The sequence below is a fragment of the Suncus etruscus genome, chromosome 14 (assembly GCF_024139225.1).
Source record: "Suncus etruscus isolate mSunEtr1 chromosome 14, mSunEtr1.pri.cur, whole genome shotgun sequence".
Classification (NCBI taxonomy): Eukaryota; Metazoa; Chordata; class Mammalia; order Eulipotyphla; family Soricidae; genus Suncus; species Suncus etruscus.
This window is the reverse complement of record NC_064861.1, coordinates 94,907,637-94,925,722: the sequence shown is the minus strand read 5'-3', so window position 1 is coordinate 94,925,722 and position 18,086 is coordinate 94,907,637. Positions and strand designations below refer to the sequence as shown.

Genomic DNA, 18,086 nt, shown 5'->3' with positions numbered 1-18,086 from the left:
CTATTTAAAATTTTTGAGGACCCCTTGTCTAGAGTGTGAACTTTGAGAAACACAAAGGAGAGACTGAAGAGATAGGACAGTGTCGGGAAAGCACTTGCCTTGTCTTCAGTCAACCAAGGTTTCCTTGGCCCCACCAGGAATGATTCTAAACACAGACATGTGTAAGCCCGAGTACAACTGGGTGTGGCCCCAAAGTGGAAAAAAGGAAAACAAAAATGCCTCATTTTGTCAAGTAAACTATATTATCTATTAATGTAATTATTTTTTGCTATTACATCTCTTTATTTAAAACTTTCACAAAGTTATAGGCAACATTCAGCTAGCATTTCTGAACAAACTGCATTATTTGAACTCAATTGTTTAGTTGGTAAGATAAACTAGATGTTTATATTGGACCCAAATTTTATAGAGGTAGGAGTGGGAAAGATTCAGAGAGGAAATCCTAACTCTGAAAGTGGTGGCATGAGGCCCAGGGGCCCTGAAAAGACAGTAGAAGGAGGTTTACCACCCTAGACAAATGAATAAGACACGCCCATAAACACTGCTCCAGGTGAAACTGAGGTACAATTGGCTGGGAGTTAAACACTTTCAGCCAATAAGAGCAAGCTCTGCCCAACTATGGGTTTATATAATGGGGCCATCTCAACAATCTTCACTTCTGCTCTGGGCGTGGCTGAGAGCATATGTACTTGCTTGGGGCTCGAGAACCAGGGACTTGGTGGTGAGGACCTTCCTTGGCTTCAGGATGGAAGCAAGAAAGGAAGCGTTCCACCCTGAAGCCCCTTCCAAGGCCTGGATGATGCCCCAGTCTCCTCGCTTTGCCCAAGACCAAGAGCATGCAACTCCCTGCCTGTGGAGTCGTGGGCTGGTGCTGGATCTGACAAGGCACTAGTGCCTCAGAGTCCTGTAGGAACTCAGGTCTGGAGAAAGAGAACAGAGTTCTGTGACTTTACAGATGCTTCCAGGTCACAAGCTTCAACTATTGGACCCGCAGTGATCATGGAGAGAAGTGGGGTGACCTGTCCCAGAGAAGGTACTTGAGAGACTCAGGGGGAATCTGGCTTCCTGGGACACTGTGTGGAACCCTTGTGTTTCCTGTGATATAAAGCCAGACCATTTTATGTCCCAGGATGAGATTTGTTTTTATGTGTGACCTGTGGAGGGAGTCTTGGGGCATCCTTAGAGGCCTTTCCCCTTGATGTGTGGGGTCCCTGCTCCCACCCTCCCTCCCAAAGACCACACTCATACCAGCCTACCACACTCTAGTCAAAGTTGGTCATTACCTTGTTTGCAGTTGAAAAAAAATTATGCTGTAAGCGCTGTGAGCTGGTTTTAAGTTCGACTTAAGGAAAATCTAGTCAAAATGTAGAAAATATGATTGACTTGTGGGGTGTCTCCATCCTGTGTTGATCACAAGGTCCCTTTGTTTTTACTTGATGGATTTAACTAATGGATAATTGATCTAGATAGATACTGGGTAGATTTTATTTTATATTTATATATTTATATGCTAGATATAAATATAACCATAAATATATATTATATATTAAGAATATAAATATTATATATTATAAATATAAATATTATATATAAATATAAAATATTTGGGGCCAGCGAGGTGGCGCTAGAGGTAAGGTGCCTGCCTTGCAAGCGCTAGCCAAAGAAAGGACCATGGTTCGATCCCCTGGCATCCCATATGGTCCCCCCAAGCCAGGGGCAATTTCTGAGCGCGTCGCCAGGAATAACCCCTGAGCATCAAACAGGTGTGGCCTGGAAAACAAACAAAAAATAAATAAAATATTTTATAAATATATATAAATATATTTATATTATAAATTTATATATATATCAAAGTAGACCACCTGCCTTTGTAATGCCAGCGGTGATACTGAGGTGGTAAGAGGTGAGAGGATGGAGCTGGTTCCCTCAATGGGACTTTTGTCCGTTGACTCCCCGTCTCCTTCACCCACTCTTGTGGGATTATAGGATTTGTCTGTTACTACCTCAATCAATCATGAATTATTACTCATTGAATGTAGAGCCTTGGATAGGTGTGGAAACTGGATGGTCCCACCTTCCAAGTGTGACATTTTTCTTCAGATAAAATGCTTGAAAAGGAATAAGGGTCTTCCCCTTTGATTTTCCAGAGCTCCACGAAGTGATTTGAAGCTGTTGGTTGGCTAATAGGAGTGTATGGTAACATGGGGAACTCTTCCAAAACCTCTTCTTGTGACATGCATGTGTGTGCATTATTTTCCAGGCTGCCTTCTGTCTCCAGGCCCGCATCTGCAGTTTTCCAGGGTTGGAACCTGAGGACTTAATTCAATACACTCGCACATCCTGTGTTCATTCTCGCACCTCCATTGCTGATTCTTTGTTTGATATTTGGGACACATCCTATTGTGCTAAGGTGTTGGTGTCCTGGATGTGGTGAAGATGGGAATAAAAAGCTAGCACCTGGGCTGAGAAAACAGCTCAATGAGCTGAGCAAAGGCTTTGCACACTGTAGACTTGATGGATTCCAGAGCACTGCTGGGTGTGATCTGAACCTCGAGCCAGATGTAGCTCCTAAGCTAAGCTAAGCTCCTAAGCACTGTTGCTCTATTTCCCCTACACACACATACACATACACACACACAAACACACATGTGCATTTGAGAAAATTCTGCCCGCTACACAGAAACATTGAGACCAGCTCAGAAGTTCTGCTTACAAATCAGACCTACATGATGTATTATCCTGTTTTCTTTCTCCTTTAGGTTAATTCCAGCAATGCTCAGGGCTTACTCCTGGCTCTGCACTCAGAATTACTCCTGCAGGGCACAGAGAATAATATTAGGTGCTAGTGGTGGAACAGAAGTTGGCCAGGTGCAAGTCAAGCACCCAATCTGTGTATTATTTTTTAGCCCCTCAACCTGATTCATATGTTCTTTTTGTTGCGAGTGACCTAAAATATGTAATAAAAGACATGGTAAAATGTGGACTGTGACCATTTGCAAATTTGCTATTCAAAAGCCTTTAAGCATTTACTGTTTTGTTCCACTTTTTGGGTGATGGGGCTGTCCAGAGGTGCTCAGGGCTTACTCTGGGTTTAGGAATCCCTTCTGGTGAGACTCGAACCATCTGATGAGCAAACCCTGGTCAGATACACACAAGACAAGCACTTTACCTATTGTAGAATGGCTCCAGCTCAAATTAGTACATTTTTGCACATGGAAAGGAACAACATATATGAAGACTTTCAAGTTTTTTTCATTCAATGTGGGATAGAAACAGAATGAAGAATTGGTCTAAGTTGTTCTCTTCATCAGAACTGGGTTAATTAGCCCCTACTATATTCATGACATCAAACAGGTGTTTGTTTTTGTTTTGAATCACACCTTGCGATGTATAGAGCTAATTCTGCAAACCACATATGATATCAGGGATTTAATTTGGGTCAGATGTGTGCAAGGCAAATATCCCATACTGTCTCTCCAGCCCTTAGCCAATTTTATGAGCAAAGCATTTGGGAATCCAGGGATCTCACTAGGTTGGCTGCATACAAAGCAAATGTCTTCCCTGCTTTGCTCTAGCTCCAACCCCTCTGTGACATTTTGTTTTGTTTTGTTTTGGAGTCACATCCAGCAGCACTCAGAGATTACTCCTGACTCTACACTCAGATATCACTCCTGGCAGGCTCAGGGGACCATATGGGATGCCGGGATTCGAACCACCATCCTTCTGCATGCAAGGCTAATGCCCTATTTCCATGCTATCTCTCCAGCCCCCGTCTGTGACTTTTAAAATAAATATTCCCTTAACTAAATAGGGGATGGGGATTTTGCTTTGAAAGTGGACCCAAACCCAAACTTGGATCAAACCCAAGTTTGATCTGTGACACCTTATATGATCTCTCCAAAGCTGCCAGTAGTTATCTCTAAACACCAAGTCAGAACTAAGCCCAGAATATTATTTGGTGTGGCCCAGACTCCATTTTGACCAAAATAATTTACTTCACAAAAGAAAAGGCTGTGTTCAAATGTGGTATTTTAGTTTTTTAATAAAATTTTTATTTAAGCATCATGTTTACAAGCATGATTGTATTTGGGTTTCAGTCATAAACAGAACACTCCCCTCCCCCACAAATGTGGTTTCTTTGAATGAACCACATACTAATATGTTTGTTTCTGGATAGAAAGGAATTTATCGATTCTAGTTTAGATCCTGTATTCAGACACATGCTGAAAACAATTCAGTGATTCAGTGATGCTGTCTGGAAATTCAGCATAAAATGATCCCACGATTTTATTTTTGCTGAGAATATAGAATACAAATTCTACATACACACATTGGCATATATGTCCATGGGATGGAAAACCTCGATTGACTGGGAGCTGCTGTTTCTAGTGGTGTCCACACAGAGTTCTCAGTTTGAGGGTCCCGGGGATGCACCTAAGACCACTCACTGTGAGGACAGAAAGCCAATAAGATGCAACATCTCTGAGAAACCACTTTCATCTCAAAGCTGCCATCAAACTGTAATGGACTCAGGAGGTTTTTTTTTTTTTACCAGATCTAATGAGACTAAATCAAAGGAACAAAAGTACACCCAGCTCATCTCTGCTTCCCAGTATTACTATGTTTTCATGCCTAAATACTTTTCTCTGTTGCAGAAAGCATTCATATTCTCCATATCTCCTAAACCACGTTTTCACCAAGACACAGTTATTATGTCAATTAACTTTGTGGTACATCCAGATGAAGATAAAACATTTTTATTTAAAAAAATAAATCTATATACACATAGATTCTCCACAGGATGCACTCATGTTTTGGCATTTATTCTACTCTTAGTTCTGAGTATGGGAGTTCTTTAAGCACATCTCTAAATGCAAACTCTATAAACCCATTAAAGTTCCACACTACACTGAGATAAAACTCGATATTTTTTATGTGACAAGGTGCATTTAGTCAACATATGATTTGTTTTTAAGTTTTAATTTTTTGAGCAATGAAAAGGCAATATATATGGCAAAAGTAATATTCTTAAATAAACTAGAAACCTTGAACCAAAATATATGTGTTAATTATTTGGGATGTGATCATGGGATTTTCTTTATATTAACAGTGCAAATGATACCCTGAATACAGTGGGAATACGTTTTTTAACCAGAAAGGGGCTCACAGCAGGAAAACACACAGATATAATATTTGCAATATTAACCAACAATGCATCATAATCAACTAGATGCAAACACATATAAAAGATAGAGGTGATTGTGTGAAAACACACAAAGGCGCTCACCAGAACGAGTATTCTTTGGGTGGCTCTGGACCCAGCTGAAGATCTGGAAGAAACTTGACTGCTATGAATGTGTTGGAGTCTTTGCTTGTGCCTGTACAGGAAGAGAATCATAGAGCCACTGGTCCAGACTATGAGCACAGAACACACAACTTCAGGGAACACAATCAATGCTGAATAGACTACTCCAGAGACTTCCTCAACATCAGTACTACTACAGAATCCAAAATCTATTCTCTTTGTGATGTTTTTTATGTTCCATTCATTAGATACATAAAATATGTGCAGAGGAAAAAAAAGATTAGCTGTCATATAATAAATCCAGCACAAGGCAATGGAACATGTGACATACTGGGGAGCTTTGACTTTCAGATCCTTCCAGCAGGAGTTCATGGGGCTGATCATAATGGCCTGGAAGACACTCAAGAGGCAGGTGGTGCCAATGGACATGCCCCTGCCCACTCTCAGAACATACAAAAGAAGATCACATCCCAATTCAGTGAAGAAATATTTGAGCCCAAAAGTTGCCAGTGCCCGGGGGACTCCTTGTGAGGCAATGAGCAAAGAGTTGGATATAGTCATGTGCATGAGAATCAAGTCTGTGGTTCTCACCCGGGCTTCAGTGCAGTTAAGGAGTAAGTAATGGCAAAGAAGAGAGAAATTTCCCAGTGCTCCTAGGAGAATCTCTAAGAGTATAATCACTGCAACTGTCACATCCTTTAAGGGTGTGCTCTTAGTACAAACACCGTTCTCTGAGAGAGGGCAATAATCATTTCTCTCATCAAGAATGCTCCTGACATACATTTCACACCAAGAGAACATTTAGGCTTTTGCTCTTGTGGGGGTTAGCCTAAGATTTTAATTACTCACTTATTTATTTGTTGGATTGTTCAGTAATTTTTTGTTTGTTGTTTGGCCAACCTAGTGATGCTCAGGGGTTATTCCTGGCAATGCGTCCAGAAATCCCTTCTGGCTTGGGGGACCATATGGGATGCTGGGGATCAAACCGAGATCCATCTGGGTCAGTCACGTGCAAAGCAAACACCCTACAGCTGCGCTATCTCTCCAGCCCCATGGTCATTCAGTCATTTATTCATTCATTCATTCATATTTGGTTTGGACCAAATATGGCAGTACATAGTACTTAATCAGGCTCTGCACTTAGGAATCCTGGGTGGAGTAGACTGTGACCCAAAAGGGAGCTGGAAATCTAAACCTGTTCAACATCTAGCAAGGCCAGTATATTACTTGCTGTAGTATCTCCTCAGCCCCTGCATAAGACAATAAGAAACACAATGAGGCAGAGAATAATCTCGGTGCTATTCATGGGAGAGTCAGTCTTCAGATAAAAAGGTCTTAGCTTGGTTAAGGATCCTGTAACAGCAAGAAGAGGAAGTTGAATGCATCATCATGAAAATAAACTCAATAGTCAAGTCATGTTAGAAAATGAAAAAGTCAACACACACAAATGCATCCTTAATGGATTATTAAACTCAATTTACATATAAGATAAAAAAGATGGCAAGCTGGGAGGAAGTATGGCATAAACCCTGGGAACATTGGTGGAAAGAAGTTACTATTGGTGGTGGGATTGGTACTGACACACTGTATGTCTAAAAGTCAGCTATGAGGAATTTTGTAAATCTCAATGCTTTAAATAAAAAAGTTAAAAAAAAAATAAAGAAAAGGAGCAGTTTTCCCTAAACTTTGAATTAGAAGACTTTTCATAAATAGCAGAAAACATACTACATATAGTAATAAACACGTTAAAATTAAAACTTGTTCTCATCACACCAGATACAAAGACACAGAGGATGGAGCAAGTCAAAAAGAGAGAAATGAAGGAACATGAGGGAGAGCCAGAGCCCAATACTGTGATTGAGTATTAGAACTGGATCTATCTTTTATGGGGAGGAAGCACACCGAGTGGGGCTTAGAGTGTACTCTAATTCTGTGCATATAGATCACTTTTTTGGGAGTTTTGGGTGACACCCAGCAGTGTTCAGGGGTTCCTCCTGGCTCTACACTCAGAAATCGCTCCTGGCAGGCGCTGGGGACCATATGGGATGCCAGGATTCTAACCACCATCCTTCTGCATGTAAGGCAAACACCTTACCTCCACGCTATCTCTCCGGCCCTTTAGATCACTTCTAATAGAGTTTGGTTGACTCTAATTAATTCTGACATCAAAATTGGATGTCTTGTGATCAAGACAAGTACCTTCCTTCTCCTATGCTATTTTTCTGGACTCTGAACCAAAATGTCTTAGAAAATATAAAATTGCTAGAAAAAATACTGAAGCACCTAAAGAAATTCAAGAAAAGGATTATTCACTAAACAATATGATGTGAATAATTGTTAGCCTTTGAAAATATTAAACCTGTCAGCCTTAGGAGTATTACAGAAAACAAAAATGAAATAATAGTAAATATCAACTATTCCCAGGATATATAAAAAACAACCACTCCCAATGGTCTCTGGCTTTGAGATATACTTTAGGAGATCATGCGCTAGTAGAGTTTGTATGTGGCAACCAGATGCCACACCTTGTGTCTCCATTATGGCATTGTGCAACTATGTAATCAAGATAACACATACATTTATCAGCAACCAAGGTTATAGACTTTTATGCAAGAATCACTCTTTACCTATTATAGCCATAATTTCAATGCTGACCAGGTGCTGCTAATAGAGGAATGGATATGTTAGTTTATGACACACGATTGTCTTCTGGAAAGATATGCTAAAGAAAGTCATGCAACATCCCAGAGAAATGCAGCCAATAAAATAAGAGAGTTAAACTTCAGGTATCAATCATGGAAAAAGCAACTCAGGGAAAGGGGGTGGGACCTCTGAAATGATCTAGTAGCTGTAAGTCCATTTTCCAGGTGTTTATGCTTACAAATGTGTGATGGGACACTCTTCTTGTTCAGGGCGTTATCTTAATGTAATTTATTAAGTAAAAAATTCACTTAGCACAAATGGGAGCTAAAAAAAATAGTATGGTGGTGGGCACTTGTTCTTTTTATTTATTTTTTTTTTATTTTTGGGTCACACCCGGCAGTGCTCAGGGGTTATTCCTGGCTGTCTGCTCAGAAATAGCTCCTGGCAGGCACGGGGGACCATATGGGACACCGGGATTCGAACCAACCACCTTTGGTCCTGGATCGGCTGCTTGCAAGGCAAACGCCGCTGTGCTATCTCTCCGGGCCCGCACTTGTTCTTTTTGGGGTGACCTGAGTTTGATTCTCAGTGTCCCCAAAGTCAAATAATTTTCTTTTGTTATTTTATTGAAGCTATGTGAATGGGAAATCTGTCACAATTGTATTTCAGGCATGTAGTGGCAGTGAATTAGGGCCAGGCCCACCACCATTATGGACCTCCCTCCTCTATAGTTCCCAGCATGCACCCCATAACTTCCCTATTAGCCCCCTGAACTACTAGTATAACAGATCCATTTTGTGTTTAGCTTGATATAGTTTGGATCTCTTGATTATATTGTCATTGACTTTGGCTTGGGTATTTAGATCTAACCTGTTTTTACTCAGTGCCAAGGCAAATGATGTCTGAGTCCAGGAGAAAACACTGAACACCTCCAGGTATAGTTAACTACTTTTTCTCATTAAGTTAACTAAGGGAAAAATAAGTGGATCTAAATTGGATTGTGTGAGTGCATCTAAATTGCTGTTTGCTTCTGCATAGGAGGGAGTTGTGCAGCTTGGGTTCAGATTCTGTGCTCAGACACATACTGTAGAAATGATTCTGTGATGCAGCTGTGAAATTCCATAAAACTCTCCAAGATAGTCTGGAGCCTGTAGTTGTTCCCATGACAGTATGCTAGAAGGGTGGAGAAACCCTGTATCCCAAGAAAATTCCCTTTGTAATTTCCCCAATGCTTATTGTGCCTATGCAAACACACACACAGAGAGACAAACACACACACACACACACACACACAAACTTGCCACAGCCTTCCGTCCTTATTTTTTCTTTCTAGTTGTTTTTGTTGTTATTGTTGTATTTTTTGTCATTGCTTGTTTAAGTTTGTTTTTTCCCTCTCTTCTTTTAAATGATATTTATAGATTCTAGATGGGCTCCTCTCAGCTTTCCTTTTTTTTCCTTCCCAACATAATTATATAACCTGAATCATCTTGCTCTGCCTCATAAATTGAGAGGAGAAAAAAAGTGGATGGTAGCAGGAGCAAGCAATCTCATGATCATTGAGTGAAAATTACAAATGATCAGACCTAATCACAAAACTCAAATTCAATGACAACAGAATCAAGATACCCAATCTACAATAATAATACAATAATAATACAATAGTAATACAATAATTCTACAATTTACAAAAGGAACCTGCTGCATGAGCAGTCCAAGGGGCAAAGCAAGGAGGTAGGGGATGTATGCTGAGAACAGGGGTTGGGGGTGGGAGGAAAACACTGGTGGTGGGAATGTCCCTAATTCACTGTCACTATCTTGCCTCAAATATAATTGTGAAAGACTTGAAATTCACATTGTTCTCAATAAACATTATTTTCAAAAGAACTTTCCAAGATACTTAATTGCTGCTTTGCTTTGGCTGCTGCCCTGGACAACAATGTATGACAAAACTTGTCTCTACTCACGTAGGCAAATCGAGCCTTGGTTGACTGGGAGAGCTGACTCAGAGCTGCTGATTTCTGTGGTGCCCTCACAGAGTTCACAAGATTGAGGGTACCTTTGGAGGCACCCATGACACCTGTGTGGACAGAAAGTCAAACTGACTCAACATTCCCAAGCAATCACTTTCGCCTCAAAATTGTTCTTGACCTTGAATGGTGCTGTAATCTTGGGCTCGGGTGTTCTTCCCCCATTCCCATCAAGTCAGACCCTACCCAATGAGCAATTGGTCCACAGATGCCATCTCTGCAGCCCTGGATTGATGCTGTTCACGCAGTAAACATTCTTTCTCTCACTGCAGAAAGCACAGAGCTGTGTGTCTAGGATAAAGTAAAAACACTTTTCCCCCAGTTAAATTTGCTTTTTAAGAAGAAGAATGTGTAAATGAGAATGTCGTTGCTTTACATAACAGGGATTACAAAATTCCATTGAGTTCATTCCGCCTCAGGGAGAGGGGAGGCAGGTGTGGGGGGACATCTCGGCCCCCTCAAATTCTGGGCTCATCAACTGTTTTGAATACTAAAAGGAGACAGAAAGCACAGCTGCAGTGATACTGAGTAAGTCCTTCCTGGTGTAAAATATTTGAATCATTCATTGAAGCTAACAAAAAACATACCCTGTAACAGTGTAAACCAATAATACACCGTCTGCACATCCTGCCTCCCTTCCCATCACAGCTCCAAGGGCCAGAGCAGTCCTGGACACTGAGCCTGCTGGGGGCTGGAGCCACGTTTGCACCCAAGGGTCCAGAACTCTAAGCAAGATGGTTGTGGAGAAAGAGATAGAGCTGCTATCTTGGTTTAGCTGTTTAGACTTTGGATCCAAATATGTTAAAGGGGGACAGCATGGTCATAGGGCTTGGGGTCCCTGGCCACGCCTGCCTGCTGCACCCCTCTGGGCCCCTCTGTTTCCTAGGTAGGCATCTGCTGAGCAAGATTACTGCCAGGCCCAGCCCAGGGCGGGAATTGTAGATGGGGAAGGAGGCCAGTTGTGGATGGATGGACAGACAGATGGACAAGCGAGCAGGTGGCTCCAGGCAGACTCAGGGACTCCTCTCTAGGCAAGGTGTTGAAAGCCTCTTAGCTCCCACCAGTCAGGGACCAGGCCAGGGACTGTCACTTGCTTTCTGAGACTGTCTCCTATTGGGCTTGGATTCCTCACTCCAGCCTTGTTGGGGGGCCAATCTGGTACCTGTGGGGAGACCAGGCAGTGGCAGGGAGGCCTTGGCACCTGTTTGCAGCAGCATGATCAGCGCATAGTACGGGAAAGGGTGAAACCTGTCACTAGGGTCGGTCCTTTGCAGTCTCCTGCCAAATGCACCGAGGAGACAGAGGGCAGCCACTTCCTCGATGACAGGCCCAGAAAGGGACTTACCCTTGAGGCTGCTGGTGGCTGGGGCCTCCCAGACATTTTGGATATCACATTGCCACCTGATCGCTCTGTCCACCAGCAGTGGTTTTGGACATAGCAGGGGACAGGCTGGCACTGCCGCTCAGAGGGTTCAAAGCATTGGGGCTGAATGGGTGCTCCTTCCAGTGGTCATATTTACCCATGAGCCCCTTTCTTAATTCTGGCCTCCAGCCCCATTTTAGTGCTGGTATTCTCCTGCACCTCTTGGCCCTGGCAGAACAGGTCTCAGGAGGTAAAACACTTTTTCAAGAAAAAAAACCCTAAATACTGCATTTTCTGTGCTCCATAGATTACAGCCTCAGGTGCATTGGTGGAGAAAAAAATAGAAAAAGAAAGGGACAGAACTAAATAGCCAAGCCAAAGTCAACAACAATGAAATCAAGAGACCCAAACTCCAACAATCTAAACATTAAATGGGCAGGCTGGCAGGCAATAGGGGTGTTACGGGGTTCTCTTGGTCAACATTGATGGAGGGAGGTTGACAGGAGTGGTGGGATTGGCCCTGATTTACTGGATATCTGAAACTCAACTACGAAGGACTTTGTCTATCATAATGGTTTCAACAAAATAAAATTTAAAAAATCTCAAAATATGTACATGGATTTCCCACTCATTATTTTGCATTCATTCTACACTTTATTCGAAAGTGCTCTGAGTTACCCTCTACACAGCAATTTTTCATCCATGAGTCCTGTCCTGCAGGAATCTGGTAACTGCAGATGGATTGGTAACTATGAGGTTGGCATCTTAACTGTTTCATCACGAATGGGACTGTCCCCCATATTCTCCCTGGGTGAGGATTACAGGTACCTACAAGAGTATTGGTGGAGAGACTGGGACTCTCATCCCATTACCAGCTCAGCCATCACTGCAGGGGAAGAATCTATTCTCCCGCCCTCTGTGGCTCTGCCCCTAGATCTGTTTCTGCCCCAGCCATGAGCACTTACTCAGCCTTTCTTCCCTGGGCGGATTCTGCCTTTACACAGACATGCAGAGCAGCTGCAGGCTCTTCTTGTTGCCAGGAGTGCAGGCTCAGGAGTCCGTGTGAATGTCGCTGTATCCATGCCTGTGGGAGGGAGGCGGCCAGACCTGATATGGGTTTGTGCGCAGTGACCTCACCTCCCTGCAGAATGGCAATTATCAATTCCCCTGCAGTGGCCATGACAGGGGAGGCCTGGGGAGATGAGATATTTCAGGAAACTTTTTAGAAGTTGCTCATTGCCTAAAGCAGTGACAAATTTCTGCTGCATTTCTGAACAGGGACTTTTGTGATGTCTTGGGAAAGCCTCTTGGTTTCCATGATCCCAGAAGCAAAGAAAGATGGAGAGAGAGAGAGAGAGAGAGAGAGAGAGAGAGAGAGAGAGAGAGAGAGAGAGAGAGAGAGAGAGAGAGAGAGAGAGAGAGAGAGAGAACAGAGAGAACAGAGAGAACAGTGAGAACAGAGAGAACAGAGAGAACAGAGAAAACAGAGAGAACAGAGAGAACAGAGATATCTTCCTGGGCTTGGACCTATGTGACTTGAGTATTCATAGAACTTTGTTCTTAGTCAAAAACCCCATCTCTCAGATTTCCTATTTTGCCCAGTATTTATCTGGTCATTATATCAATAAACACAGGGCTTCACAAGGCAAGGCAATGCAAGAGTTTTGTTTCTGAAGTAATCTATTGCCAAATTTCTTACTTTTATTGGAATACCAGCCAATCATAGAATTTTGAACCCATTCTTGCCAATGCCCTATCTCTAAATGAGGTTCAGGGATATCAGATTCAATGAATGGGTGGGCCTGGAACACACAAAAACAATCTTAAAAAGTGGCTGTGAGGCAGGCAAACAGGCAGGGAAGGGCCACTTCCCGCAGGGCAATGAATTTTTATTTTTAAATCTTCCATTTCCTTTTTTTGTTTTTGTTTTTGTTTTTGGGCAACACCTGGCTATGCTCAGGGGTTACTCCTGGCTATGTGGCAGAAATTATTCTGGCAGGATAGGGAGCATGAGGGGACACATGGGATGCCAGGGATTTAACAAGGGTAAGCCATATGCCAGGCAAAAGCCCTGTCTGTTGTGCTATGAATTCCTGAGACAGCAAGGAATGTTTGAAAGGTAGCAAAGTTCTCTGTCATGAAACCAAGAGACAGGATTGGAAGAATTACTTCATCACTACTAAGACACTTTCTTGGTGTGTCAGTACCCAAGAGAATGCTGAATATTTCCTTTCTTTCTTTCTTTCTTTCTTTCTTTCTTTCTTTCTTTCTTTCTTTCTTTCTTTCTTTCTTTCTTTCTTTCTTTCTTTCTTTCTTTCTTTCTTTCTTTCTTTCTTTCTTTCTTCTTTCTTTCTTTCTTTCTTTCTTTCTTTCTTTCTTTCTTTCTTTCTTTCTTTCTTTCTTTCTTTCTTCTTTCTTTCTTCTTTCTCTTCTTCTTTCTTTCTTTCTTTTCTCTCTTTCTTTCTTTCTTTCTTTCTTTCTTTCTTTCTTTCTTTCTTTCTTTCTTTCTTTCTTTCTTTCTTTCTTTCTTTCTTTCTTTCTTTCTTTCTTTCTTTCTTTCTTTCTTTCTTTCTTTCTTTCTTTTCTTTCTTTCTTCCTCCTTCCTTCCTTCCTTTCTTTCTTTCTTTCTTTCTTTCTTTCTTTCTTTCTTTCTTTCTTTCTTTCTTTCTTTCTTTCTTTCTTTCTTTCTTTCTTTCTTTCTTTCTTTCTTTCTTTCTTTCTTTCTTTCTTTCTTTCTTCTTCTTTCTTTCTTTCTTTCTTTCTTTCTTTCTTTCTTTCTTTCTTTCTTTCTTTCTTTCTTTCTTTCTTTCTTTCTTTCTTTCTTTCTTTCTTTCTTCTTTCTTTTCTTTCTTTCTTCTTTCTTTCTCTCTTCTTTCTTTCTTTCTTTCTTTCTTTCTTTCTTTCTTTCTTTCTTTCTTTCTTTCTTTCTTTCTTTCTTTCTCTCTCTTTCTTCTTTCTTTATCTATTCTTTCTTTATCTCTTATTTCTTTCACTCATATTTCTTTCTCTCTTCTTTCTCTCTTCTTTCTCTCTTCTTTCTTTCTTCTTTCTTTCTTTCTTTCTTTCTTTCTTTCTTCTTTCTTTCTTTCTTTCTTTCTTTCTTTCTTTCTTTCTTTCTTTCTTTCTTTCTTTCTTTCTTTCTTTCTTTCTTTCTTTCTTTCTTTCTTCCTTCTTTCTTTCTTTCTTCCTTCCTTCCTTCCTTTCTTTCTTCCTTTCTTTCTTTCTTTCCTTTCTTTCTTCTTTCTTTCTTTCTTTCTTTCTTTCTTTCTTTCTTTCTTTCTTTCTTTCTTTCTTTCTTTCTTTCTTTCTTTCTTTCTTTCTTTCTTTCTTTCTTTCTTTCTTCTTTCCTCCTACTTGTTTCTTCTTTCTCTTTCTTTCTCCCTCTGCCACTGAGAAGGCTGTGCACATGTGTTGCTTGGGCATATGATTTCTGAGCACATGTCTCCCACTTCTCCCCTCCTGCGATGTGATCTTTCCTACTTTAGCTCTCAGGTGAGTACTGGGGCTGTCTCCACCGAAGGAGATGTCTAGATCTTCATGAGTGCATTAGTACCTCTTTCTCTCTGCCTTTCTTTTTGTCCATTCTCTCAATATCCAAATAAAATCTGTTTTTACTTCACCTCTTGTCTCCTCCTAAAATGCTTTTCTGGAAGAAAGACATTGTACCTGTAAGACCTGGCTAAGGTCTAGGTCTGATTTTCCTTTCCTGTGAAGAGCATGCTCACAGTCCTGGGTCTTCCAATCACTGGCCCAATTAGCAGAGGTGTAGAAAGAGAAAATGGCAGATTCCTTTCTTGTGGTTACAGGATCTCTCCCCTACTTCACATAACTCACCTGGGGACACCCCAGTGGTATCAGATGCATGAATGATATTTTCTAAAGTGTCTGGGCAACATACAGAAGGTTCTAAGTCAAAAGCATTGGACTAAGCACACAGCCATATTCTCACACATATGTGGAAACTTTCTCCGGACATATTCCTGGATTATTTGTACATATCTAAAAATGACTTTTTACTTCATTTCTTCTGAAATATTGGACTAGCATCATTTATTTTCTGTGTGATTACACTGCACAGTTGAAGGTAAATTTCTGATGTATTCTGAATACCATGATAATAATTCTTAAATGTATAAGAAAAACAATAGTTGTTGTGAGTACTAGATACAGGTGGCCTCTCCTTTTGTTAGAAGAGCTCAATATAAAAATCAGTTCCTATGTGTTCTTTTGTATTCCTAGATGTGGTTAAGGCAAAATACCATAAATTCGGTTACAGACAATGGCAATTTATTTCTCACAAGTCCAGAAGATGAGGTTGCCATCAGATTGAGTATTTGGTGAGAATCGACTTCCTATTTCACAAAGAGCAGGGATTGAGTGTGGTTCTGTGGCTGGAGATGACCTCTGATGAGCCTGAGAATTATCAAAGGACCATTTGGATTGGCCTCATACCAGGCCATGCCTGCCTTTCTGTCTTTTCTCTTTAAGTCTCTTTTAAAAATAGAGTCTTTCTGAAATACACTTGGTTATAAAACAACTCTCTGTGACTATCTTGAGACGTTCACATACATGAAAAACCCCAGAGCACTGTCTCAAGGGAATCCCAACCTCGTATCTCACTACTCATTTCCCAACAATCTAGCCCTAGGTGTGAGGACCTTTGGGTTATTTACTTGTCTCTCGGTAAAGAATTGGAAGTCACCCTGCACCATTCTCAGACAGCATCTGATGAACATGACCGACCTTGTGATGCAGGTGAGGAGTCAAAGTGGCCTTCCTCACATCCCTAGATGCTTTGAAACCCTACACTACAATGAGCAAAAGCTCAAGAGTTTTACTTTTTTAAAAAACCTGTTTTTGTTCTATGGGCCACTATGGTTTATGATCAGAGCTTCCTCATGATTCTGCATTCAGAAACTTCTCCTGGCAGACTTCAGGGGACTAAATGCGATCTAATTCAAGTTAGTCCTATGAAAGGCAAGGACTCTACCTACTGTACTACTGTTCTTGCCCATAACACTAAATAATTTTTAATAGATTTTAATTAAATTAAATTAAATTAATTGTGACTAGCAATATCTCATTGTTATGTGGCACGTTATTTAGATTCTAATTTTTTGAGCAATATGTTTGATTGAAGAAATATGTTGAGTAAATTGAATGTTGTTCCTAAATATGAGCTTTAGTTATCTGGGGTTCTGATCATGTAATTTTTTATTCATCATTAGGGAAAAGGTTTGCTTGACTATAGTCATGCCTCATAAGCAGAAAGGGATCACAGTAGGAAAACAGAGAAATAATGATCAGAATATCTGCAATAGTAAATAACCATCCTTTTTTCTTCACTGAATAGAGTCACACACATAGAAAGGAGGGAGAAGATTGTGTGAAAACACAAAAGGCGCTCACCTGAAGAACCAATTTGGGGGTGGCTCTGGACTGAACTGGTAATCTGGAGGAAACTTGATACGTATGAATGTGTTGGACTCTTTGTGCCTGTGCAGGAAGAGAATCATGGAGTCACTGGCCTATGACTGCAGAAATCACAATTTCAGGGAATACAATTAATACCAAGTAGACTGGGACAGAGAACATCTCATCATCAACAATATGGCAATAGCCGAAACTTCATGTCTTTGTGATGTTTCATACTTCATTTTCTAGAGACATTCAATATGCACAGAGGAAAAATGAGATTTACAGACATTATCGAATCCAACAGAAGAAAACAGAGATGGTGACATACTGAGGAGCTTTGACTTTCAGATCCTTCCAACAGGAGTCCATAGAGCTGATCATAAGGGCCTGGAAGACACTCAAGAGGCAGGTGGTGCCAATGAACCTGCCCGTGCCCATTCTCTGAGCATACAAGGTGAGACTGCATTCTGTAGTACTAACGACATTTTTCAGTCCTACAGCTGCCATTATTTTGAGGAATCCTTTAGAGAGAATGTCCAAGTAGCTGAAAACAGTCAGGTTCATGAGAATATAGTCTGTAACCATTTTGCCTTCAGAATGGTATAATAGGTAGTGGTAGAAAAGAAAGAAATTCCCCAGTGTTCCCAGGAGAGTCTCTGATAGAAGGATTCTTCTTACCATCACATCTATGAAGGATATTTTTTCATATGTTGTTATCTGAGAGAGGGCAGCAATCAGTCCTTTGAGTAAGAAGGCTCATTGAAGTCATTGACTCAGAAGATCAGTTCTGTTTTGTGCACTTTTGCTGTTGCCTAGTCATTAGAAGACAGAAGGAGATGGAGAAATTTCTAGTAATTTTCACTGTAGCATCAGATATTAACAGAGATGATCTTAACTGATTTATATTATAATCACAGTAAGATAAACATAAAGCAGAATGCAGCACTATGAGAATTCATCACAACTATGTGTGTTAGAAATGGAAAAATGTCGAGTGTTCATATAAATACTTACAAATCAATCTCGAATGAGTTCTTGAATTAAATTTAAAGATAAGTTATGAAGACTACATATAAGTAAAAAGAGTATTTTATTCAAAACTTTGAATCATCATGACAACAGTGAGATATCATCTTACACTGATGAGGATGGCACAGAGCAAAAATACTGGGAACAATCTGTCTTGTTGGGGATGTGGTGAGAATGAAACTCTCATTCACTGCTGGTAGGAATGCTGTGTGATCCAAACTTTGTGGAAAACATTATGGAGGGTTCTTAGTAAACTCAAAATTGGCCTGCCAAATGACCCAACAATCCCACTTTTGTGTAT

General features: G+C 40.7%; 1 protein-coding gene across 1 annotated transcript; it reads right to left on the bottom strand.

Annotated features, from left to right (window-relative positions):
- Positions 1-642: 642 nt before the first annotated feature.
- On the bottom strand, positions 643-11,499 carry LOC126028670 (uncharacterized). The gene is made up of 7 exons (XM_049787607.1): positions 11,369-11,499; positions 11,138-11,253; positions 9,913-10,025; positions 6,533-6,555; positions 5,143-6,077; positions 2,075-2,286; positions 643-816 (listed from the first exon to the last, which is right to left on the bottom strand). The coding sequence occupies exons 1-7, from the start codon at positions 11,497-11,499 to the stop codon at positions 643-645; spliced, it is 1,704 nt and encodes a 567-aa protein (XP_049643564.1).
- Between the last annotated feature and the right edge of the window lie 6,587 nt (positions 11,500-18,086).